The sequence below is a fragment of the Trachemys scripta genome, chromosome 4, assembly GCF_013100865.1.
Source record: "Trachemys scripta elegans isolate TJP31775 chromosome 4, CAS_Tse_1.0, whole genome shotgun sequence".
In the NCBI taxonomy this organism is placed as follows: Eukaryota; Metazoa; Chordata; order Testudines; family Emydidae; genus Trachemys; species Trachemys scripta.
Window position 1 is genome coordinate 134,715,678 of NC_048301.1, and position 24,712 is coordinate 134,740,389.

At 53.6% G+C, this 24,712-nt stretch overlaps 1 protein-coding gene across 2 annotated transcripts; it reads left to right on the forward strand.

Annotated features, from left to right (window-relative positions):
- Positions 1-24,328, forward strand: OSBP (oxysterol binding protein). Of its 2 annotated transcripts, XM_034767705.1 has the most exons (14): positions 1-393; positions 10,967-11,175; positions 14,260-14,510; positions 15,401-15,599; positions 16,199-16,301; positions 16,619-16,673; positions 17,094-17,225; positions 17,434-17,679; positions 17,910-18,030; positions 19,973-20,076; positions 20,287-20,382; positions 21,722-21,894; positions 22,230-22,450; positions 22,551-24,328. In XM_034767705.1, the coding sequence occupies exons 1-14, from the start codon at positions 62-64 to the stop codon at positions 22,691-22,693; spliced, it is 2,385 nt and encodes a 794-aa protein (XP_034623596.1). In that variant the 5' UTR covers positions 1-61; the 3' UTR covers positions 22,694-24,328. The 2 variants fall into 2 exon arrangements, with proteins under 2 accessions (XP_034623596.1, XP_034623597.1); XM_034767706.1 differs by lacking the exons at positions 1-393; positions 10,967-11,175; positions 14,260-14,510 and adding an exon at positions 14,528-14,743.
- The last annotated feature ends 384 nt before the right edge of the window (positions 24,329-24,712 follow it).

The window sequence follows — 24,712 nt, forward strand, 5'->3', positions numbered from 1 at the left end:
GAGGGAGGAGGGGGCAGGGCACTTGGGCTCCGGCGCGACGAGCTCTCGGACGCGGCGCGAGATGTCGGAGCTGCGGGCGGCGGGGCCCGGGCCCGGGCCTGGGCCAGGACCAGGCCTAGTGGCGGCGCCCGGACCCTCGGCACCGGCCGCGGGAGGCGGCGGAGGCTCCGGGCCTGGCCCCAGCATCCCGCTCCCCTCGCCGGCACCGAGCAGCGGCGGCGGGCCCGGATGCCCCGTTGGAGCGGGCCCGGGTGGGGTGACAGCCACTTCCGGGTCGGGCAGCTCCGCTTCCGGGTCGGCCCGCGAGGGCTGGCTCTTCAAATGGACCAATTACATCAAAGGGTATCAGCGGCGCTGGTTTGTGCTGAGCAATGGGCTGCTGAGCTACTACAGGTGAGATCCCACCCCCCAGTTCTCCTGCCCCATAGCAATGGGCTGCGGCGCTGCTACAGGTGAGGCCCCGCCCCGGGCCCCGCCCCCCAGCTCTCCTGCCCCATAGCAATGGCCTGCGGCGCTACTACAGGTGAGACCCCTGCTCCCTAAACCTGAGATTATTCATGCTTTGTGAGCTGACCTTCCCCAGAGCAATGGGTGCTGACCTCCTACACTCCCCTGGAGATAGGTCCTGCCTTTTGAGTCCCTGTCCCACCCCCAGTGGTAGATCCCATCCCCTGAGCTATGGGTGAGACCCTTCCTCCTAGAGCAGTGGAGTCCTAAACTGCTTCAAGGAAGTCCCTCTTTCCCCTTCTGAGTAAGACAGCCTCCTCCCCACTGTGTCGTGGCCCCTGTCCCCCGAGATACTACAGGTCATGGCACCCACTGTGCTGGGGACTGCCTCCCACTGGGACCCCACCCTAGGGAGAGTGATTTAGCCCTGCAGCTGTTATAGCTCCCAGCCCTTCGCTCACACTGACACATCTCTGGGTCTGGGATGTCCCAATGAAGAGGTTCCTTTTCCCACCCAGAGCAATGGGTTCCTCGAGTACTGTAACTCTTGCTCTGTAGCCCCCTTCCTGTCTAGAACCCGCTGGAAAGAGCCCATTTCACCTTCTCCTTAAGCAGCATTGGGCTGCTCAGCTCCTGTCCTTGCATCAAAAGATTTATACATTAACTCAGATAGTGACTACTCCCCTTCTGCGCCTCACAAGGAAGGATGTTCTTGTAGTTAAAGGACTGGATTGGGTCATTCAATTCCCTGCCGTACTACAGACTCAGTGTGTGACCTTGGGGAAGCCAAATGTTCTGTACCTCATCTGTAAACTGCAAATAATATTACCCTGCCTTGCAAGGGTGTGGTGAAGATGGGCCAGATAAGTATGTAGATCAACAGACTCCTTCAGTGGCAGGGTCCCTGCCCCCACCTGTGATGAAGATTCAAAACCCCTAGGGAAAGAGAAAGAACCCCCTTGCTTATGCCCTGAACAGTGGGCTTCTCAGCTACTACAGGTACCTTCCCTTAGGAAGAGACACCAGTCATGTCCCCCCCACCTTTGCAATGAGCTCCTCAGTTACAGTCACTGGTGGCCACCCCTACAGAGAGAGGTTCCCAAGAGCAACAGGTTCCATGGTTGTAAATATCAGGGATCTTCCTGTATAGCAAGACCCCTGTAGAGAGAGAGACTAGCAGAACTAGAGAGAGTTCAGAGAAAGATGATGAAAATGATCAAAGGCCTGGATAACTCTCCCAGGCAGAGAGATTAAAAAGACTGGGATTGCTACTTTAGAAAGAAGATGAATGAGAAGGGTCATGGTAAAAATCTGTAAAATAATGACTGGTTTTGAGAAAGGGAGAACATAAGACTGGCCGTACTGGGTCAGATCAAAGGTCCATCTAGCCCAGTATCCTGTCTACCGACAGTGGCCAATGCAGGTGCCCCAGAGGGAGTGAACCTAACAGGTAATGATCAAGTGATCTCTCTCCTGTCATCTACCTCCACCCTCTGACAAACATTGTCTAGGGACACCATTCCTTACCCATCCTGGCTAATAGCCATTAATGGACTTACCCTCCATGAATTTATCCAGTTCTCTTTTAAACGCTGTTATAGTCCTCGCCTTCACATTCTCCTCAGGCAAGGAGTTCCACAAATTGACTGTGCGCTGTGTGAAGAACTACTTCCTCCCTAGACCAAAGGACATTCAAAGGCAATATTTTTTTCACACCAGTGTGGTATTAGCCTGTGGAACTCACTGCCACATGAAGTCATCGAGGTTCAGAATTTAGCAAAATTCAAAAAGGGATTGGACGGCTATATGGAGGTTAAGAACATCCAGATTGATATCCCTTCCAAAAATCTTTAATTAAAGATTGGCTTAAACCTGAAATTTATTAGGACGAAAGGAGGCCTAAGGTAAGAAACAGATTATCCCTCTCCTGGCAGCGTTCTTGCATCTTCCTGTGTGCGGGCCACTGGCTGAGACAGAGTATGGGACTAGATGGACCTTGGACCTGATCCAGTCTGGCAGTTCCTATCCTTACTCACCAGAGCAGTGGGCTCATCAGCTACTGGGATACCTAACCTGAAACCCCCTCTATCCTTGTTACAAATTCCAGCAAATAGATCCTCTTCCAGGAGATTCCATCCCATTCCCATCCCTTGGTAGCTACAGGCTTTTCAGCTAACACTGGCACTGGCAAATCTCACTGAGGCTCCTGTGGGGGAGATCTACTCCCATCCCCTCTTCTAGACAAAGAGCTTCTAGCTAATAGAGATACCATGACCCTACCTCCTGAGCATCTGTGGAGGGAGACAGCCATCCAGTCCAGTGGGTTCATTAGCTACTACAAACACAGGAGGAAGCAGAGCACCAGACTCCTCATCTACTATAGGTTTTTGGACATGGGAAGACCCTCCCCGACCCTCCCCAACCCCCCTCATCCCCCGCAAGGGAGAGGCAAACCCTTCTATATCCTCACCCAGCACAATGGGCTGCTGGTCTGTTATAGATATGGGTGTGACCAGGGCCGATCACTCTACTAATTCCCTGGGACTGCCACACTCCCCGATCCAAACCCAGAGTGGCAGGTTGCTGAGCTATTCCAGCTACAAGCAGAGCAGTGTTGCCTAGTGGATAGAGCACTGGACTGGGACTCAGGAGACCTAGGTTCTATACCCAGCTCTGCTGGGCCACCTTGGGCAAATCACTTCCTGTTTGTTTCCCCCATCAGTAAAATGTGGGTAATGATACTAACCACCTTTGTAAAGCACTTTGAGATCTACTGATGAAATTGCTAGATAAGGGCTTGGTACCATAATTGGCTCAGCCCTGTCCCAGGGAGAGACCCCTCCTCCTCACTGAGCTACTGCCAGGGCCAGAATTTTCCCTCACTTAGGAGAGAAATTCCCCCTGTTATCCCTTCTTTGGAACTACAGATGAGGGGTTCACTGCCAACCGCTGCCCCATCTGAACTCTCCGCCTCTCTCACTCAGTAATAACCCCTATGTACTGAGGCCATCTCTTCCTGATATTCCCTCTGAGGCCCAGCTGGCTGAGCAGAGCCCCAAGAATTCGGTAAAGTAGCGGGAGGGCGACTCCTTTGTTCTTTTGGTTGGTGGCTGTTGCCTGTCAGGAAACTGCGGGGGCAGGAGGCCGACTCTGAGTCTCGGCGCTCACTCAGCACCACTCCGCTGTTTGGCGGGTAGAGCATTGAGCAGACATCATTCCCTTGTTCGGCTCAATTTTGGGGCATCCTGAGCTGCTGGCAAACCCTCCTGCTGCCAGCCCCGAATTCCCCTTCCCCAAACTGGGAGATGGCACCATGTTTCCTTACCTAAACTGGGTTACACACACACTGAGCTAGTGACTTATAAGTAGCACTTGCAGCTGCTAACCCTAAGCCCCATGTAGCCCATCGTACATTGCCTTGCATGCCCTAGGTTGACACTCTACCCAGAATCACAGGCTACACACAGCAGCTCTCTGAATGGTGGTTGGTCCATAACATGTCTCCTGGGTTCCTTCCCCCTTCGGGGACTAATCTGAGCTTTAACAAAATATTTATTGTTCTAAGTGCATGGATCAGTGAGGTGTAAGCTCAGGGGATGTGTGGTCAGTCCAGCCCTGCAGTGCCTTGCGCCAGGAGGGAAGTGGAAAGCAACCTCTCTGTCCTCCCTAGTTTGCGTGAGTGGGGCATAAAGGGCATCGCCCACACAGCCAGAGGGGCCATGTGCACCTCCTGCCCAATCTGACTTTTGGACAGTGCAGGAGTGTTGGAGCTCCGAGGCGGCTCCAGCCTGCTCCTTGTGTAATGCTGCTCAGTCTGGCTGCTTGTGGGTACCAAGGCGGTAAAGTGCCACTGTGTGATGGAGAGATTCTGTGCCCTGGGCCCTCCAAGGTGCTGGGGTGGGAATAAGGACTGCTCTCCTCTACCAGGGTGAGCACGTTAGAGCCTTCTATAAAAATCCACTGAAATCTTTCTCCAGCCCCATCTGCCCTGAAGGATCTCAGTGGTGTTTAGACTGGATTCAGGCATCACTTTACCGAGCCCTGTGAATTGGAATTGGCCAACATGCCCAGGTTGGGGTGGGGAGTGTGATAAGATTTTAATCACCAGGGCTGCTTACATCAGCACCTTGTGCAGCCTGGTATCCACCACCCCACTGGGGCCTTGAGTCACTACCGACCTTGAGGGCATTCCTTCGTGAATTGCTCGCGCTACTGCTTGTAGTGCCTCAGGGTTTGCTGGACATCTCCCATCTGACCTGGCTTTGCGTGCTTAGTGTTGGGCAGCCAAGAAGTAATTTCATTGCCACCTGCATGGTAAATATCTGCAGGTAGAGCAAAACTATTTGCACATCCTGCTTGTAGCTGACATCTGAGCTCCAGAGCCTGCACAAGGGTTAAAAGCTTTACCAGAGGCCTGGATTGAAGATTGGAGAGAGAGGGAGGGGATGGTTCCTCCTGCCAAGCCCAGCCACACCCCCATGCTTGATGGGGGCTCCTTCAGATCTGCCCCTGGCAAGTAGATGTTTGACAAGCTTGAAGCCCCACCCCTGCCCCTCTGGCTACTGAGAAGAAGGGTTTTTTTTCTTCCATCTCCTGACTGTTGGGCTCATAACGAATGTAAAACTGCCCCTACCCCAGCCTGCTAGCTGCTATGGGTACACTACACATGCTACAGCTGTGGCTATCCCGCTGTAGCACTGTCCTGTAGAGGGGGCTTTGCAGCTGTAGCTACCCCACTGTATAGGGTGACCGACCATATGTCGCATTTTGGCCGGGGCAGTCCCCTTTTTCAACTCTGTCCCAGCCATCCTTACTTTTTTACCAAAACTGGGCATTTGTCCCAGCTGCAAGGCAGAGCAGAGAGTGGCAGCTGCTGCCTGGGGGTCAGCTGAAGGCAGTGTAACCCGCCAGCACAGTGGAGAAATTTGCTGCTGGTGGGCAGAGCTGATCTCCCAGGCTGCACAGAGCTCAGCAGGTCAGCCCCAGCTGCAGGCGGTGCTGAGCTCAGCAGGCAGCACAGGGCTCGGCAGGTCAGCCCCTGGTGGCATGGGGAGGGCGGCTTGGGCATGCTCTCTGCATGGGGGAAGGACGGGGGCAGCTCTAGCGAGCCCTGGCTGTCATGTTTTACTATGAGAAATATGGTCACCCTACCACTATAGCACTGGACTCTAGAGGGGGGTTTTCCTTTGAGGTAGGTAATTCACATCCCCTAGAGGTGGCAACTAGGTCCATGGACGAATTCTTTTATTCGCCTAGCTGCATCTACCCCAGAAGATTATGTCAACCTAACTACAGCACTTGGCATGAAACTTTTCACAGCCCTGAGTGACATAGCTAGTTCGATATAATTTTTATGTGTGGACCAGTTTGCTTCTTTACTGCATTGGATCCTCCTGAGGGCCTGCCACAAGGCCTGGCTTCTGCTCATATCTTTCCCCAGCAGCAGCATAAGGGAGAAGGATGGTCCAGTGATCAGAATATTTGCCTGACACTTGAGACATAGGTTCAAATCTTGGGTCTAACACAGGCTCCCTGTGTGACCTGGAGCAAGTCATGTAGTCTGTGTGTGTGTCCCTATTTTACAGATGTCACAGTGGCACTGCCCAGCTTCTCCGGGTTGTAGTGGGAATGTTAGATTGTGAGGTGCTCAGATGGTGATGTAAGTGCAAGTAGCTGAGAGAGATTCTTGAGACCCTCACTGTGTTCCAGAGGGCTGGGAATGGCAGCTATGAAACTGACCAGCGTCTTGTTAATGTCACTCTGCTGATGCTCAGGAAAGCCAGGAGCAGAGAGGCTGCAGCCTCAGGAAGGCAGCCCTGCATGTTAGTCATGTTGGGAGGATTTTCTTCCCAATCTTAAGGGCTAGAAACATAATTTCATAAATAAATGAAAGCTTAAATCCACAGAAAGCGGTGACTTATCCTCACCACCCTTGACACCAGGCCTGTGGCATCTCAGAAAAGTCCCAGGCAAATGGTTCAGAAGTTATGTCTCAGGCAGGCATTTTGATTATAAACTGTTTAAACACAGAGGAAGGACGCCCAGCGTGGCTGAACCTGGGGTGGGGTGGCTGCTTGTTAGCTGTTCTCCTCTAGCTAGCCCTGTATTATTCATAGAGTAACTAGAGCCTGGAGGGTAAGAATAGCTGGCAACACAAGTTCATGTTACACGGCTTGGGGGTGTGGGAGGGGAGAATGCATAGTTCCTCTCCCCCGGCCTCCTTGTCTGATACTCTCGAGCAAAGATTTCCAGGGTTTAGGGAGTACTCAGGAAAAGAAGCAGCCCCTGAGATAAAGCAGCTCACCCCCATGTTGTGTTCTCCCCCCTCTCCAAGAGGGTGACCTACATCAGCTTCCTTGGTGTGCCCACTCCAAGCTGCCAAAGCCAGGGGGAAGGTGTGGGTGTGCGTCAGCCCTTGGCTGCCTAGGTGTTGCTTGGTTATGCAGGCAGGGAGATCGCCCTGCATTGTACCACAGCGATACAGTGGGAACTTCGAACTCATCCTGAGCTGGGGTGGGGGAGGGAAAGGTTGCAGCCTGAATAACTAGATTGGCTGGTGAAGAGCTCAGGTGACTGTTAGGGCAGGGAGGCTGTGTGTACTTGCCAAAAGTGATGTCCCCTGCTGGCTCAACTTATCTGGGGGGGGGAGTAAGAGACCCCGTGACCTTAAGGGGTGGCAAGAGAGGACCTACCCTTCCAGCCATGCTAATTCTGCCATGGTATTTGGGGGCCTTTCTCTTCCCATCACTATTGCCCAATCAATGAGATCAAAGGACAGTATCTAGCAGGGACATCTCTCCTGGCCAGCTCTGGAATTTCCTGCTGGGTGGTGGGTGTTCTGTGCGTGCTCCACACCCTGCATTACTGGGCAGGTTGACAGCAGAGTGTGACGTGGCTAGCCAGGAAATTCACTAGTCTGCTTGGTTAATATTTACTTTGGGAGCAAAGGCTGTTGGTATGAACTCTGTGAAGCCACATTCACCTGGGGCTTAACACCCCCAAAAGCTCGACAGTCTGGCTGAGTCCCAGCAGCAAACGTAAAATCCCCAGCCATCTGGCCTGCCTAGTGTGCGGCTGGCTGGGCTAAATTACCAGGCAGTTCTATGAAGTTCAAGATGTTGCCCTATTAATAGAAATGCCTGCCAGTGTAGAGATCACATGAGCATAGAAAAGCCTCCCCACTCAGACCCTTAAAAGGGGATTGGCCTGACCCATTAATAGAACAAACTGGGAGCCACTGTCAATGTGGGGGGTGGCATGAGAGGCGGAGAGAAATGCCTCTGCAGCTTGCCATATGCTAGTGAAAGCTGGCAGGGAAGAGATCAGGCTAATAATGTCCACAGAGCAGGCAGCTCAAATCAGAATAAATAACCAGCATATGGGGTGCCCTGCACTCCACAACCACCCCTCTGGCTGATTCTGGAGTTTTGTCTAGGAAAAAGGATGGGATGCTGTGGGAACAGGGGGATGCTGAGATGGTGCCATGCCATAAGAACAGCTATATTGGGTTAGACCAATGGTCCGGTTAGACCAATGGTCCAGCTAGACCACTATCCTGTCTGCCAACAGTGGCTGGCACCAGATGCTTCAGATGGGATGAATAGAACAACAAGGGTTGTGTCCTTGACTGTCTTGGCTAGTAGCAATTGATGGACCTATCCTCCAGGAACTTATCTAATTCTTCTTGAACCGAGTGATACTTTTGGCCATCACAACGTCCCTTGGCAAAGAGTACCACAGGTTGACTGTGCGTTGTGTGAAGAAATACTTCCTTTTATTTGTTTTAAATCTGCTGCCTATTTATTTCATTGCGTGACCCCTGGTTATTGAGTTATGTGAAGGAATAAATACTTCCTTATTTGCTTTCTCCACACCATTCGTGATTTTATAGACCTCTGTCATCTCTCCTCTTAGTCATCTCTTTCCCAAGCTGAACAGCCCATGTCTTTTTAATCTCTCCTCATATGGAAGTTATTCCAGACCCTTAGTCATTTTTGTTGTCCTTCTCTGTACTTTTTCCAATTCTAATCTATCTTTTTTGAGAAGAGGCGACCAGACCCGCACACTTTATTCAAGGTGTGGTCATATAATGTCACTATATAAATCCATTGAATTTTCTGTCTTGCTATCCAGCCCTTTCCTAATGGTTCCTAAAATTGTTAGCTTTTTCGACTGCCAGTGCACGTTGAGCAGATGTTTTCAGAGAACTATCCACAATAACTCCAAGATCTATTTTTTTTAAGTGGGAACAGCTAATCTAGACCCCATTGTTTTGTATGTATAGTTGGGATTATATTTTCCAGTGTGCATTAGTTTGATTTACCTACATTGAAATTCATTTGCCATTTTGTTACCCACTTGCCCAGTTTTGTGAGATCCCTTTGTAACTCTTCACAGTCAGCTTTGTACTTAACCATCTTGAATAATTTTTTATTGTCTGCCAACTTTGCCACCTCACTGTTTACCCTTTTCCCCCCAGATCATTTATGAATATGTTGAACAGCTCTGGTCCCAGTACAAATCCCTGGGAGAACCCACTTGTTTACTTCTCTCCAGTGTGAAAACTGATAATTTATTCCTACCTTGGCTACACTGGCGCTGTACAGTGCTGCAACTTGCTGTGCTCGGGTCTGAAAATGCCCCCCTCCCGAATGCAGCGCTGTAAAGCACCAGTGTAATCAGCGCCTGCAGCACTGCATGCTCGCTCGCAGCGCTGCAAGCTACTCCCCTCGGAGAGGTGGAGTACTTACAGCGCTGCGAGAGAGCTCTTGCAGTGCTGGCGGTGCGACTACACTTGCGCTTCACAGAGCTGCCGCGGCAGCGCTGTGAATTGCCAAGTGTAGCCAAGGCCTTTGTTTCCTATCTTTTAACCAGTTACTGATCCATGGGAGGATCTTCCCTCTTATCTCATGACCTCTTGGTTTGCTTAGGAGTCTTTGGTGAGGGTCCTTGTCAATGACTTTCTGAAAATCCAAATACACTGTATCCACCAGATCACCCTTGGTCACATGTTTGACCCCCATCAAAGAAGTTTAATAGATTGGTGAGGCATGATTTCCTTTACAGAAGCCATGTTGATTCTCTCCCAATATATTGTGTTTGTCTATGTGTCTAATAATTTTGTTCTTTACTATAGTTTCAACAAATTTGCCTGGTACTGAAGTTAGGCTTAATGGCCTATAATTGCCAGGACCGCTTCTGAAGCCTTTTTAAAAATCAGTAATACATTAGCTATCCTTAAATCACTTAAATCAGCCTCTGTTCCAGATGACTGAAGCTACATTCCACAGTTATGGCTTAGGTGTGGGAATCTCCTTCACATACTCTCCGGTGAAGACTGATGCAAAGAATTCATTTAGCTTCATTGCAACAGCCTTGTCTTCTTTGAGTGGTTCTTTAGCACCTTGATCAGTGGCCCAAGAGATTGACAGGATTCCTGCTTCTGATGTACTTTAAAAAAAAAAAAAAAAAAAAAAAAAAAGTTAGTTTTTGAATCTTTTGCTAATTGTTCTTCAAATTCTTTGTTTAGCCTGCTAATTATACTTTTACACTTGACTTGCCAGAGTTTGTTCCTTTCTGGTTTCCTCAGAAGGATTTGACTTCCAATTTTTAAAAGGTGTCTTTTTGTCTCTAGCCGACTCTTTTACTATTGTTTAGCCAAGGTGGCATTTTTTTTGTTTGGTCCTCTCACTGTTTCTGTTGTTTGGGTTATACCTATAGTTTGAGCCTCTATTATGGTGTTTTTAAGAAGTTTCCATGCAGTGTGCAGGCTTTTCACTCTTGTGACTGTTCCTTTTAATACCCATTTTACTATTTTCCTTATTTTTGTGTAGTTCTCTTTTGAAGTGAAATGCTACTGTGGTTTGTTGTTTTTGGTATTTTTTCCCCCTACAAGGAGGTTAAATTTAATACACCATGTTGCTATTACCTAGTGGTTCAGCTATGTTCACCTTTTGAACCAGATTCTGTGCTCCATTTAGGACTAAATCAAGAATTGCCCCCCCCTGTGGGTTCCAGGACTAGCTGCTCCAAGAAGCAGTCATTTATAGTGTTTAGAAATTTTATCTCTGCATCCCAACCTGAGGTGACATGTTCCCAGTCAATATGGGGATAGTTGAAATCCCCCATTATTATTGGGTTTTCTGTTTTTGCAGCCTCTCTAATTTCCCTGAGCATTTCACAAGCACTGTCACCATCCTGGTCACATGGTCAGTAGTTTATTCCTACTGCTATACTCTGATTAGTCAAACATGGAATTTCTATCCATAGAGATTCTGTAGTACAGTTTGATTCATTTAGGATTTTTACTATATTTCAGTCTATGCTTTCTTTCACATATAGAACCACACCCCCACCAGCACGACCTGTCGGCTTTCCCCCAGCCCTTAGTTTAAAAACTCCTCTATGACCGTCTTAATTTTACATGCCAGCAATCTGGTTCTGTGATGCCCCTCTCAGTGTTGACTTGAGTTACCCATTGTTTGCCTTTGTTCCCCAACCTTCTCCACCATAATTGCAGATCGAAAGCAGAGATGCGTCACACCTGTCGTGGGACCATTAACCTAGCCACAGCCAACATCACTGTGGAGGACTCCTGCAACTTCATCATCTCCAATGGTGGGGCACAGACCTACCACTTGAAGGCCAGCTCGGAGGTGGAGCGGCAGCGCTGGGTCACGGCTCTGGAGCTGGCCAAGGCCAGGGCCGTCAAGATGCTGGCTGAATCAGGTAAGGAGTGCCATGCGCGGCTTCTCTGAGGGAGCGCCATGGAAGAGGAGGGAGGGACCCAGTGGTGGTGCAGAACAGAGGACACTGGGGAAGCTAGGAATGAGTGAACACAAAGACTGAATTCCCTTCCTCTCAGGGAAGTGCTCTCCTAGATGGGGCTTGGGGTCCCAGGGTGGAGTGCTGTGTGTCAAGAGGGGGGATCTGAGTCCCCTAAGTAATTGTATCTCCCCATTCCTGTGGCTCCCAGCTCAGAGCTCTCTTGGGAGCTGCAGGTGATGAGAACCTCGCACCTGAAAGCAGTACCAAATGCTTCACCTCGAGATACCAATCACCTTTCCATTTTAGGGATGTGATGTGTAGCCTGGGGGTCAATACAATTTTACTCGTCGCCCAGTTGGGATTCCTGGCATGTTTTGTTCCATCCTATTTAGATTCTCAGCTCCTCGGGGAAAGGACCATGCGTCTCCAGCCTTGCCCGGCACCAAGCCCATGATTCTCCAGTCACTGCTCAGGGCCCGTTGAACTGCGTGCCCAGTGCCCCATGGCGACACACGGCCTGGGGGCTCGTTGCCAAGGGCAAATGGACTCTGCTTTACCCAGTAGGCTGTTCAATCTCTCGTAGATCTGTAGCTCCAAAACTACACCCTGTTTGTCTGTGTCACAAATCTGCCTGGCTCCCCCTCCCATGTCTAAGCTGCTGTGTTCTGCAGCAAGAAGCTTTTGAGGCCATTCTTCCCCCTGGACTGATGTGTTTAGCTCCACTGAATTTTATTTCCCATGGGAATACAGGGGTCTGACTGTGGCTCAGCTACTGCCTCGTGCTGTCTGGGGCTGTGGCATGAATGCGCATAAAGATCTCTCCACGCTCAGGCAGCTGCAGTTTGGAATGTTCAGAAAAGTGAAATCAGCACTATTGGAAGGTGTCCGGCCATCCCCAGGGACTGAATTTTGTGTTTGACAATCTGAGTTCTTGGCCTCTCTGCTTAGAAGTAGACATTAGCGCCAAGTGTATTGGTTTTCTAGCTTTACTATTGGGAGTGAGATCTGCATTTTTCAGTGAGCAGTACTTCAGATCCAATGTGAGAATTCCCGGATGGTCTCTGAACCTCTCTAATAGTGTCAGCTGTTACCTCCTTTAATACAAAAATGCCAGGTCTCCTCTGACTGCTGCTTGAGCAGCAGCTGTCACTTTCGCACCATGTAGTATAGAACAAATGATGGAACAGGTCTGGAAAATGAAAGGTTACTTGTAGTTTTGAGGTGGGAGGAGAATATCCCAATTTTTCTAGACCAGAGGTAGCCAATGTGTGGTTCCGGAGCCACATGTGGCTCTTCAGAAGTTAATATGCGGCTCCTTGTATAGGCACAGACTTCAGGGTTGGAGCTACAGGCACCAACTTTCCAATGTGCCGGGGGGTGCTCACTGCTCAACCCCTGGCTCTGCCACAGGCCCTGTCCCCACCCCCCCCCCTCCCCCCCCCCCCCCTTCCCCGGCCGCCCCCTCCCCCCCCCCCCCCCCCCCCCCCCCCGAGCCTCCTGCATGCCACTAAACAGTGTGGGGAGAGAGGAAGGGGGAGGTGCTCATCAGCGGAGCTGCCAGTGGTGGGCAGGAGGCTCTGGGAGCTGGGGCGGGGGGGGGGAGAAGAGCTGCTGCGGGGCTGCTGACGTATTACTGTGGCTCTTTGGCAATGTACGTTGGTAAACTCTGGCTCCTTCTCAGGCTGGCCACCCTGTTCTAGACCTTTTCCAGATTAGCCTGTATGAACATAGCAAGTGATTAGCTATATCTGGTTGGGACAGTATGTACAGCTGCCAGCACAATGAGGTGTCACTCCTGAGTGGCGCCTTTGGGAGCGACCCCAATAAAATTATTTAACGTAGCTCTGCGTTGGCCTGCTTGGAATTTCTGGACCTTGTTTATTTGTTTGTTTTTGTTCAGGACAACGTAGACCACTAAAAGATCAGCAGCCAGGTCTTTATTGACTCTGACAGTAATCAAGACTTAGCATTATCTCCGCCATCTCTATCCGTGAATTCCAGGATTCGGGGCTCTGGTATTCCTGAAATGTCTTTGCTTCCCGAGTTCTAATATATACCCTAGTGTTGGCTCTCTTGTTGTTGAACACACACCTCGTATGCCAGGACTCCCAGCCACATGGTCAAATCAGAGCTTTCCCTTAAGATTTCCTGGCTTGATCTGTTCTGCTAGTGTCTTCACATAGACTTCTTGGAGCCGCTTATGCAGTGAACAGCCCTGCCCATTACTTTCATACTGGCTTTAGAATAATCATTTCAGATTCTGTTTTGAAAGGGAGGGAAGCACAATAAATAGCCTGTCTGGAGTAAAAATCCCCTCCTTCTTTAACTCCAATCCATGCTCTTTCTCAGTTGCCTGGGGTCAGCAGACATATGCTGTTAGGCCAAGGAAGAAAGCTCAAAAGCCCCTGTCTGCTAAAGCTCTGCCCTAACAGTTCAACCAGGGCTCCAGCGCTTCAGCTGCTGAGATGTCACCTGGGTGAAAAAGGCAACGCCTAATCCGCTCCAAGGGTAGAACCAGGAACTGAGACACATTGGTAGCTGGCATGGAGCATAGGTGTAATAATTCTTGCCAAGTGATTGGGCTCTCCCTTGAGAACTAGCTGGAGTTTCATGATGTTGCTTCTGTAGATTGCAGTGCGGGAGCCCAGCTGCCAGGCTGGGCCACAGATGGAGCCATCCTAACAGAGCTGGCTCTTTTAGTCCAGGCAGGAACGGCTTATGTTTTGAGAACCAGAGGTCCTAGGGTCAATCCCCGCTGCCGATGCCCCAGCCAGGGGTTGGGTGGTATAATTCTAACCTGAGCAGCCATTGACAGCAGCTGTCATCCAATCATTACTGACCTCCAGCTGGATTGGATAGGATGAGGCACCATTTCCCCTGAGCTGTCCAATCTACTACCATCACTTTGTGGAGAAAACATGTAGGAAGTGCTGACCACGTAGGAGTAGGGGAGGGTTTGGTAACACACGTGGCCGGTTGGTGCTGAGCACCCCTTCCTGGCTGGGTGTGACATGGCTTGTCCTTGATACCCCTCCCACCCCCCAGACGAGTCGGATAATGAAGAGTCCATGTCACAGACGGACAAGACGGAGCTGCAGAACACACTGCGCACCCTGTCGAGCAAAGTGGAGGACCTGAGCACGTGCAACGACCTGATTGCCAAGCACGGCACGGCGCTGCAGCGCTCCCTCAGCGAGCTGGAGACCCTTAAGCTGCCCGCCGAGAGCAACGAGAAGATCAAGCAGGTCAACGAACGAGCCACGCTCTTCCGCATCACCTCCAACGCCATGATCAACGTGAGTGTGGCCAGCAGCAGGGGGTGGAGCGCATGGAGCTGCAGGGATTACACGCCCTGGCATGCACTGCTCCAGATCGGAGAGGCCTCTTGGATCAGTGCGGAACTTTGCGTGCTAGATCATGTGCTGTGTGGGGCAAGCAGCCGTGTCTGTGTCTGTGTGACACAATAAGGCCCTGATCGCTATTGCAATGAAGGCGATCTCTGGAGCAGACGGCAGATGTATTGTCCTGTGTAAGTCAGTACAAGCAACCTACAGGTTCCAGCTCAGTACAGTGATTTTTTTTGAGACCTGTGCAGGCGTGGTTCAGCGATCACTCATCTGGCCATAGAGGGTTGAGGTGTCACCCCCCTGGTGCCAGAGGGAGATGGGGAACCTGGTTACAGGATGTATCCCTGGGGGTGGGAGAGGTTCCTAGTTTGGGCCGGTCCCCAAAAGGGAGCTGGGGCTGTGAGGGAAACGGGGATCTATGCTCACTCAAATGACTGGGCCGACGGTGACTTCAGCTGGGAGCCCCCTCCACTTCTCTGCCTGTTGTCCCAGTTTTGTAACCTGCCAAGCACTTGCCAGGGAGTCACTGGCCTCAAAGCTGCCTCTAGTCCTCAGAACCTCAGCATAGGGGCTCACAAGGAAGGTGATGTCTTGACAGGCCAGAAGACTTATTGTCTGGGTGGCTGCTGGACACTTGAGCGGGGGTGGTGGCTGGGACACTGCCAGTGGCTTGAAAATTCCCCTGCAGCTCTTGTTTGTCCACAAGGGGGCAGCATTGCCCCTAGTGGGAATAAGAGGCATCTGGAGCCTATGGACGCATGCTGAACAGACCCCACTAAGCCTAACACAGCGCTCCCGGGGCAGGGTGGAGTGGCAGTGACCTGTGCTCTTCCTCGCAGGCCTGCCGAGACTTCCTGATGCTAGCACAGACGCACAGCAAGAAGTGGCAGAAGTCCCTTCAGTATGAGCGAGACCAGCGCATCCGTCTGGAGGAGACCCTGGAGCAGCTGGCCAAGCAGCACAATCATCTAGAGAGAGCCTTCCGAGGGGCCACCGTGCTGCCAGCCAGCGCCCCCCGAGGCGGGGGCTCTGCTAAAGGTCAGAGGGCAGGGCTCCTTCCCCGAGGCTGCACTGCAGCAGTCTGCTGTTGCTCTTGCTGGGTGATGCAAGGACTGGTGTGATTGGCAGCTCTCCCTCAGCTCTCCGTTGTTATGCACTGTTCCCCTCTAGAGCTCCCCCCTGCTGAGAGAGGCTGGGACTGGAGTAGGCAGGAGCTTCTGCTACAGCAAGTGCTCCTGCCCTGCTCCTGCTGGAAGAGATCAGGACTGAAGTAGCTGGGAGCTCACCCCAGAGTAACATTGCTGCCCTCCTCCTGACAGTGCCCTCTGGTCTGGTGGGAGAGGCTGCGGCTGGAATAGCTGGGAGCTTCTGCAACAGCCAACGTTTCTGCCTTGCTCCATACAGTGCCCCCTGCTGGGAAGGGTCAGGGCTCAAATAGCCAGGAGCTCCCCTATAGCCAGCACTCCTGCCTCGCTCCTTGTAGCGCCTTCTGCTTGGAGAGGCTAGGACTAGAATAGCCAGGAGCTCCCCACACAACCAGCACTGCTGCCCTGCTTCCCATGATGCCTCCTGCTGGGCTCCAGGCAGATGGAGACTGAAGACTCTCATGTGTAGCTTGCCACCATTACCTCTTGCAGATGAATGCTGCCCAGGAAAAGGAGACCTGAGTGATGAAGATGACGATAATGAGTTCTTCGATGCACCGGAGATCATCACCATGCCAGAGAGCATGGGCCACAAGTGAGTGATCTCGGGCTGAGTCTCGGGCATCGTTCTCCTGTTCCTCTGCCTAGCAGGGAGGATGCCCCTTCCCTACACGTACGTCTGTGGATGATCATGTAGATCTGCTTCTGCTGGTAAGGACCATACTCTAGGTTACTGTGATGAAGAGGGGTAGCTATCAGCATGGCATGGGCCTCTCCACCTCCCTGCCATGTCCTGTATAATTCCTCCACTCTCCAATGTGCCTCAAACTGAGAAAAGCCTCTGATGGCTTGGGGGAGGGAGGGCATTGAGGGGTGCAACGTGCTGACTTTTGTTTTCTCTACTTCCTGCAGACGCACTGGCAGCAACCTCAGCGGTGCCAGCAGTGACATCAGCCTTGATGAGCAGGTAGTTCTGTTCCTGGTGCAGACACAGTCTTTTTGCTGATGGAAGCCCCCAGAGAGAGAGAAGCTGTCTGGGGGCATGGGCAGATATCCCAAGGAATGTTCCTGGCACTGGTGACTTGAGCTTGCTGGGTGCTTTAAGCAGGCATGAAGCCAAGGGCCTGACAGGCTTAGCCTAAACAGGCAGGGATGTGGGTATGGAAGTGCATGAAAGCTGAGTGGGGAAGAACTAGACCTTCTGGCAGTGCAGTGGGAGGAGATCTGGGTCAAGGAGGGTGTCCCAGGCATAGGAAGCTGCATGGAAGGAGGCTGGAGGTAAAGAGAAGGACATGAAGGGAGGGAGGGAGTTGAGATTGAGAAGAGATCTGCAGACTGGCTTTCCCTTGGTCATCCCAGCATGGTCTTGCCCATGTCTTGCCCTCAGTACAAACATCAGCCAGAGGACACCAAAAAGGAGAAGAGAACTCGGATTCCCAACAAGCCGAACTATAGCCTCAACCTGTGGAGCATCATGAAGAACTGCATTGGGAAGGAGCTCTCCAAGATCCCCATGCCGGTGAGTCCCTCAGCCTGTGGGGGGGGGCGCTTTGGGGCTAGCTCTTTGAAAGAGGGTGACCTCCAGTTTTCTGAGGAACAGCTGGGACTGAGGCTGCAGGTTGATGAGCCCCATTGATCTAAGGTTGTTGGGTTCCCAGTGCCGAGGCTCCCTGAGCAGCCAAGGTCCTGGGCTCATCCCCTGTCTGACTCCTCTCTCCTGCTCCCAGGTGAACTTCAATGAGCCTCTGTCCATGCTGCAGCGCCTCACCGAGGACCTGGAGTACCACGAGCTGCTGGACCGAGCAGCCAAGTGCGAGAGCTCCTTGGAGCAGCTCTGCTACGTGGCCGCCTTCACCGTCTCCTCTTACTCCACCACCGTCTTCCGCACCAGCAAGCCATTCAACCCTCTCCTGGGGGAGACCTTCGAGCTGGACCGGCTGGAGGAGAACGGCTACCGCTCCCTCTGTGAGCAGGTGTGAACCGCCTCTGCCCTAGAGGGCAAGCCAGGCTTCCCTGCTGTCTGTGCTGGGGCTCCTTAGAGATCTCCTCCAGCTGAAGCTCCTAGCGCTGCCATCCCTGCCTACCCGACCCCAGGTCCCCACGATTGTCTCTCTTAGGGAGAGCCAGGCGCTGGGCTTGGGAGTGGCAAACGGTGGCACAGGTTCCTTGGCGACTGTCTCATCCCCTCCCTTATCTCTCCCAGGTAAGCCACCACCCTCCCGCTGCCGCCCACCATGCTCACTCCAAGCACGGCTGGACGCTTCGCCAGGAGATCAAAATCACCAGCAAGTTCCGTGGCAAATACATCTCCATCATGCCCCTCGGTGAGTCCTAGCCACCAGCACCCCCACTGCTAGGTAGTAGGGTGGGTTCCTTAGGCCATGGCAGAGTGTCCCTGGCCCCTTGGGTGAGGGTTCCCATCTCCGCTCCCCTTGCTGTGACCCTGTATGCCAGCGAGGGTCTCCAGCCCTCCTGTAGTGTTGTCAGCTGCCCAGGAAGGAGGATGGTAGAGTGCGGTGAAGATGCTGCCCCAGCCCATCGCAGAAACATGCACTGGAGAGCCAGATTCCTGGGATCCATTCCCACTCCGCCACTGCATTGCAGAGTGATCTTGGATGAGCCACCCAGCTGCTGGGCCTCCATTTCTATAGTGGGAATGGTCTGAGCTGGTGGGGAGCTTGGAAAGCGCGAAGCAAGTGCCATTGCAGCAGGCTAACCCCAGCCACACAGCTAAGGTGACATTTATAACCCCTAGCTCTGACCTAGAGCTTTTCAGCCATAGAGATCAGGGTCATGACCCCTATTTTACAGAGTGGGAACTGAGGTACAGGGAGGGGACGTAACTTGTCCAAGGTCACCTAGCTGGCTGGGGCACAGCTGGGAGCTAAGTTCCCTCTAAGCTGTGCAGCTGCACAGCCGGCTATAAAAGGGCTGCGCAGACGGGGAGAGGCTCCCCTCCCCCAGCCCAGCCCTGCTGCAGTTGCTGGGCCAGGGAGAAGCGCCCCTCCCCCAGCCCCAAGCTGCTGTGGCGAGAGAGGGCTGGGGGGAGTCCTCTCTCTCCCCGCCGCAGCCCCTGGGCAGCCTGCACCCCAAACTCCTCATCCCTGGCCGCACCACCAGCCAGATCCCTCACCCCCCTGCACCCCAACCCTCTGCCCCAGCCCTGAGCCCCCTTCCTCGCTCCGAACCCCTCAGCCCCACCCCTGCCACACATCACTTCCATATTGGTGCACAGAACAAACTTCATTCTGCACATGGACGTAAAAAATTAGAGGGAACATTGGCTGAGAGTAGAACCCAGGTGTCCTGACTCTCAGCCCTATCCACTAGGCCACGTTGTCTGAGTTTCTTTGCCAGTGGAAGGAACAGTGAATATCATGGGTCTGAGGGAGTTTTAGTCAATTGGATGGTAACTCCAGAGTGGTGGGGGATTGGTTGTACAATTGGAAGTCTGGAAAGCTTATTATAAGCTGTTGAGAAATAGGCATCTGCAGTATTTGCTGGAGAGTGTCTTGCTCTTTTGTACCCCTTGTGCAAGAAATCGGACACACTCTGGGACCCCTCCTTCAGCCCCCTGGCTACTCCTTGTGTGCTGCTTCTTGGAATCGGTACATGGCACGAGTGTCTGTCCAGAAACCATGTTCTCCATAACGGCCAATACACACATCTGGTTGAAACCACCAAAACAAAGAAGTGCCGCTGCGTGAACGCAGTCGGTCACCTCCGAGGAGACTGGAAAACACATGAGCCCAGCAGTGTAATGGCTCCTGCAGGGACATCCTCAAATCTAGTGCGCCCCCGCCTCGGTCCCTACAGTGCCCCCTGCTGGGAGAGGCTGGAGCTGGAGTAGCCGGGAGCTCCCCTCTCACAGCCAGCGCTCCTGCCCTGCCCCCTGCAGTGCCCCCGGCTGGGAGAGGCTGGGGCTGGAACAGCCAGGAGCTCCCTATACAGCCAGCTTGGTACTTCCTAATTGCATGGCATGTGTGACTGTCGGATAAAAGCAGATTGGGTTGCTGTTAAGTGTTGGGCTGGGTGAACTCGGGTTTGTGTTGCGTTGGGGGCTCTCCTGGTGATGGGCAGGAGGCCTGGATGGGCACAGGCGTGTGGTGTCTGCAGTGTTGTAAGGCAGCTGTTGGGGTTAGACTGGCCATTCCCTTCCCCCATTTTTTAGTGCTTCTGTGGCGTGGGTGGGTGGAGTTTGTCCTGTCCCAGCGCGGAGGGGATGTCTGCTAACAGCTGTTCCAACCTCCACCTCCCCGTCTCTAGGTACCATCCACTGCATCTTCCACTCCTCCGGAAATCACTACACATGGAAGAAGGTGACCACCACAGTACACAACATCATAGTGGGCAAGCTGTGGATAGACCAGGTGAGCAGGCGGGTTTGGGAATGTGTTCACGTGGCAGCAGTGGGAGGCAGGACTCCTGGGTTCTGTTCCCAGCCATGTGACTTGGGCTAAGCATCTAACAGCCATGGCTCGGTTTCCCCATCACTACCATGGGGGTGGGGGCTTGGAAAGTGTGAGTATCGCATTGTGAGTATCGCTGAGCCTATTAACCCAAACCTTTCTCCCCCACAGTCCGGCGAGATCGAAATAATCAATCACAAGACGGGCGACAAGTGCAATCTCAAGTTTGTTCCTTACAGCTACTTCTCCCGGGACGTAGCCAGAAAGGTAAGAGGGAGACTCATGGTTCATCCTCATCCCGAGCCTCCTTTCCCACCCCGAGCAGGGCGCAGTGCTCACCAGGGCAGTGCGGTAGAGGAGCTTGGGGGTTAGAGGAGGGGAGAGAATAAAAGGGCCAGGTGCTGTGGGGCGCAGAGGGGGAGACAGGATGGGAAAGGACCTGTGTAAGCTGCTCCCCCATGGCAGGTGAGGGAGAAGACAGCACATGGTGTAAGACATGGCAGCCACCTCTGGGAAGTGACCTCCCCAGCCAGCCCTGGTGTTGGGGCTCAGCTCCGATCCCATCTTGCTGTTGCTCTGGGATCATGGGAGCGCTGAGATAACAGGGCCGGGGGTGGATGGGCTCTGGGGAATTTGTGGGTCTGGGGCGAGGAATCTGGTCAACTCCTGAGCGGAATGATGGGTTAATGAGGAGGAGGGAGGTGGAATATGGTGAATTCTGGCTCCTGCAGCTGGCTGCTTCCTTTGGCTCCTGGGAGCGGCACTAGAGCAGGGCCGGGCACACTTTCTGGCCTGAGGGCCTCATTGGGTTTTGGAAATTGTATGGAGGGCCAGTTAGGGGAGGCTGTGCTGCCCCAAACAGCCAGGTGTGGCCTGGTCCCCGCCCCTGCTTCTTGTCCCCTGACGCCCCCCCACCCCACCCCTGCTCCCTGTCCCCAGACCACCCCTGGAACCCCCACCCCTGACTGCCCCCGACGCCCCATCCAACTCTTCCTCTCATTCCTGAATGCCCCCCTGGGACCCCTGCCCCCATCCAACCACCTTTTCTCCCTGACTGCCCCTGAAACCCCTGCCCCTGATTGCCCCCTGCTGCCCCAAACAAACCCCCATCCTTCCTGCCTGTCCCCTGGGACCCCTGCACCCATTCAACCCCCCTGTTCCCCACCCTCTGACCACCCTAACCCCTATCCACAACCCTGCCCCCTGACCACCACCCCAAACTCCCCTGCCCTTTATCCAACCCTCCCCTTACCGTGCTGCCTGGAGCATCGGTGGCTGGCGGCACGGCTGTGGCTGGAGCCAGCCATGTCACCGTGCAGCACAGAGCACCTGGTCAGGCCACGGCTCTGCAGCTGTGCTGCCCGGCCGCCCAGAGCATTGCGCTGATGGCATGGCGCATTGATGCGGGGGAAGGGGAACAGCGGGGGAGGGTCTGGGGGCTAGCCTCCCAGGGCAGGAGCTCAGGGGTCGGGTAGGAGGGTCCTGTGGATCGGATGTGACCCGCACTAGAGGCTCACATGGGAGCTCCCTCATCTCTGCTGCTGTGCTGGGTGGCTGGGGAGACAGCTGCACCCAGTGCCCCACTTTGTACTCTCCATCCTGGCAGGTGACGGGGGAGGTGACAGACCCCTCGGGGAAAGTGCACTTTATCCTGCTGGGCACCTGGGACGAGAAGATGGACTGCTTCAAGGTGCTGCCAGGCAGTGGGGAGAACGGTGCCGAGGGGCGGCAGAGAGCTGAGGAGAGTCAGGTCCTGCTGTGGAAAAGGAACCCCCTTCCGTGAGTGAGGGCTGCTGGGCTGGGGGCGTGGCTGAGACACTGGTGGGGCTAGATGGTCCAGCATAGCCCCAGCTTCCTTCTGGACTGTATGATACACAGGTGCCGGCTCATGCCTTGCCATCTCTGCCCTCCATAGGGGCTATGGAGCTCCCCTCACTTGAGGCCACTTCTCCTTTGCTGGGAGGATTGGCAACCAATGCAGAGATCAGGGATTCCCATGGGACGAGGAAACCCCTCCCCACTGGCGGAGCAGGCAGCAGGGCTCGAGGGAGGATGCCATGGTGGCAAGATCTCCATGGGTCCCATCCCACTGCCATGTCTCACCCTCGGCACAGGAAGAACGCTGAGAACATGTACTACTTCTCCGAGCTGGCGCTGACGCTCAACGCCCCCGAGAGCGGTACTGCCCCCACCGATAGCCGGCTGCGGCCCGACCAGAGGCTGATGGAGAACGGGCGCTGGGACGAGGCCAACGCCGAGAAGCAGCGGCTAGAGGAGAAGCAGCGCATCTCCCGCAAGAAGCGCGAGGCCGAGGCCATGAAGGCCACAGAGGACGGTAAGGAGACTGTTGGTTCCTGGCCCCTGCCCCTCTCCTCCCCCACAGGCGGTGCTGGTGTGTCTGACACCCCTCTCGCAAATCTTGCTTCCCCTTCCAGGCACTCCCTATGACCCCTACAAAGCTCTGTGGTTTGAGCGGAAGAAGGACCCTGTCACAAAGGAGTTGGCGCACGTGTACCGAGGAGGCTACTGGGAGAGCAAAGAGAAGCAGGACTGGAGCTCGTGCCCGGACATTTTCTGAGCTGGAAGTGGCAGGATCAGCAGCAGGAGGAAGAGAAGGAAAGAGGATGGAGGTTGAAGGGGAAGCAGCCGATGATGTGACTTCCTTGCCTAGCGCTTTCCTCGAGTGTCTGTCTGTCTTAACCAATCGCTCGTTCCGAATCAATCACCCCAAGCAAAAGCCAGTGGTGGTGATTGGATGGGTTGCCTTAGCTGATTGACACTGGTGTTGATGATGTCTAGATCCACAGGGCTGGCGCTCTGTGCCCCAGATGGCCATGTCCCCCAGCTCCCTTAGACAGCCATCTATCTGTACAGCTTGGCCCGACCCCTCTGGGAGCTGAGGGGGGAAGAGCTTGGGAGCTGTTAGAAAAGGACTGGCCCTTGTTAACACCCTTAGACAAGGGGATGCACGCAATGGGGCTGTGGATCAGAACAGAAGCACCCCAATGTACTTCCCATGGAGGGGGCTGTTTGGGGGAGCTGGGGATATCCTGTATCTCATATCTTGGTGGGGAGGGGTTAGTCTCCCCTCCCTTAGGCGGGAGCTAGGGGCACCCAAGTGGCTACGGGAGCCTGGTGAGTGCCCATGGAAACGGAGGAATGTTGCGGGAGGCAATGCAGAGCCGCAGCTTCCCTTCCACATCCTGGAGCGGAAGCGGAGGCTGTGACAGGCCTTGCTCTCTGAGAACTCTGTTTGGGGCAGTCTGCTGAACTTTCCGTCTGATTTCAGAGAGGGCTGTGGGCAATGAGACCCCCACCCCCTCTGCTCTCCCCTCCTCTCCCACCAAGAGGAACGCACCCCACAGTCTTCCCCCTCCCCATGTGCACTCTGGAAGGCAGGGAGCTGCTGTGGGGGTGGAGCATCCCTCGGGCCAAGCGAGCGCCTGTTATATATCTGTATATTATATATATGTAGAGAGAGCTAATATTTTGTTTGATTTCTGCCCCTCCCCCCCCAGTGGGTCCCATTTTTGGAACACCCCCATCTCATGTCTCCTGCACAGTGAGTACCCAAGCTCTGCAGAGCTCCCGCCTAGCCCTTCAGGCACAGCACTGACGTGGGTGAGAGGGAGAGGAGGTGCTTGGGCCCAGAGCCATACTTGGCTTTGGGCTAGGCCCCTGCCCACTTGGGCTAGCATTCCTCCTGCTCCACTTGGCCACTCCCCTCCACGTTAAAGTCACCTTCCCCTTCCAGCAGGGAGGATGGAGGCACTGACAGCGGCCAGAACTGGAACCTGAGGTTCAGAGGTGCTGCCATAGTGGGAGAGGATCGGGCAGGGCCAGGAATCAGGCCAGCCCCCCAAAATCAAAGGGGTGTCTCTCTGCAGCCCCGAGCCCTGGCTCAGAATCACACACTGAGGTGCCTTCCTTGTATCTTTCATTCTGGGTTCTTTTCTCTCCCTCCCCCCGCACCCCCCCGACTCCACTGCCTCTGCCAACAGGGTGAGAGGGCCAGTGCTCATGCTGCCTGTGCATAGACTGCTGGCTGGATGGGGCAGGTCCCCTCTCGCCAGCTGGGTGAGATGAGGCCAAGCCCAGCGCTAGCCGATCCCTGCTTTTTGGGGCAGGAGAAGGCACAGAGGGGGCATGGGCCCTCTATTTCCATGGGAGGGTCACTGGTAGATTTAAATAATAAAAAAAAAAATCAAATCCCTCCACTTCTAGTTTTGGGTTTTTTGCCTTACTGTTTTTTTCCTTTTTTTTTTTTTTTTTTATATCCAAGAAAACAACTAAATAAAAAAAAAATCTGAAAGCCCCAGCAGTGTGTGTGTGTCACTGCCAGCTGATTTACTGTGGAGACCAGCTCCTGGCTGGGTTGGTATGTGGACCTGCCCTGCTGGGGCTGAACTGGTCCCTGGCTTGGGGCTGTCTCTCTGGCTGGCTGCTCCTGCAAAGGGCTGGCAATCAGGCTGTTGGTCCCAAAGTCCCCTTTCCCTGTGGTTATGGTAGGTTCATCTGTGTACCTTGAAAGAGAGGTCATAGAGTGAGTGAAGCCACCCTGCCCCCGCCACCCTGCTTTTCCTTCTTGACTTGTGTA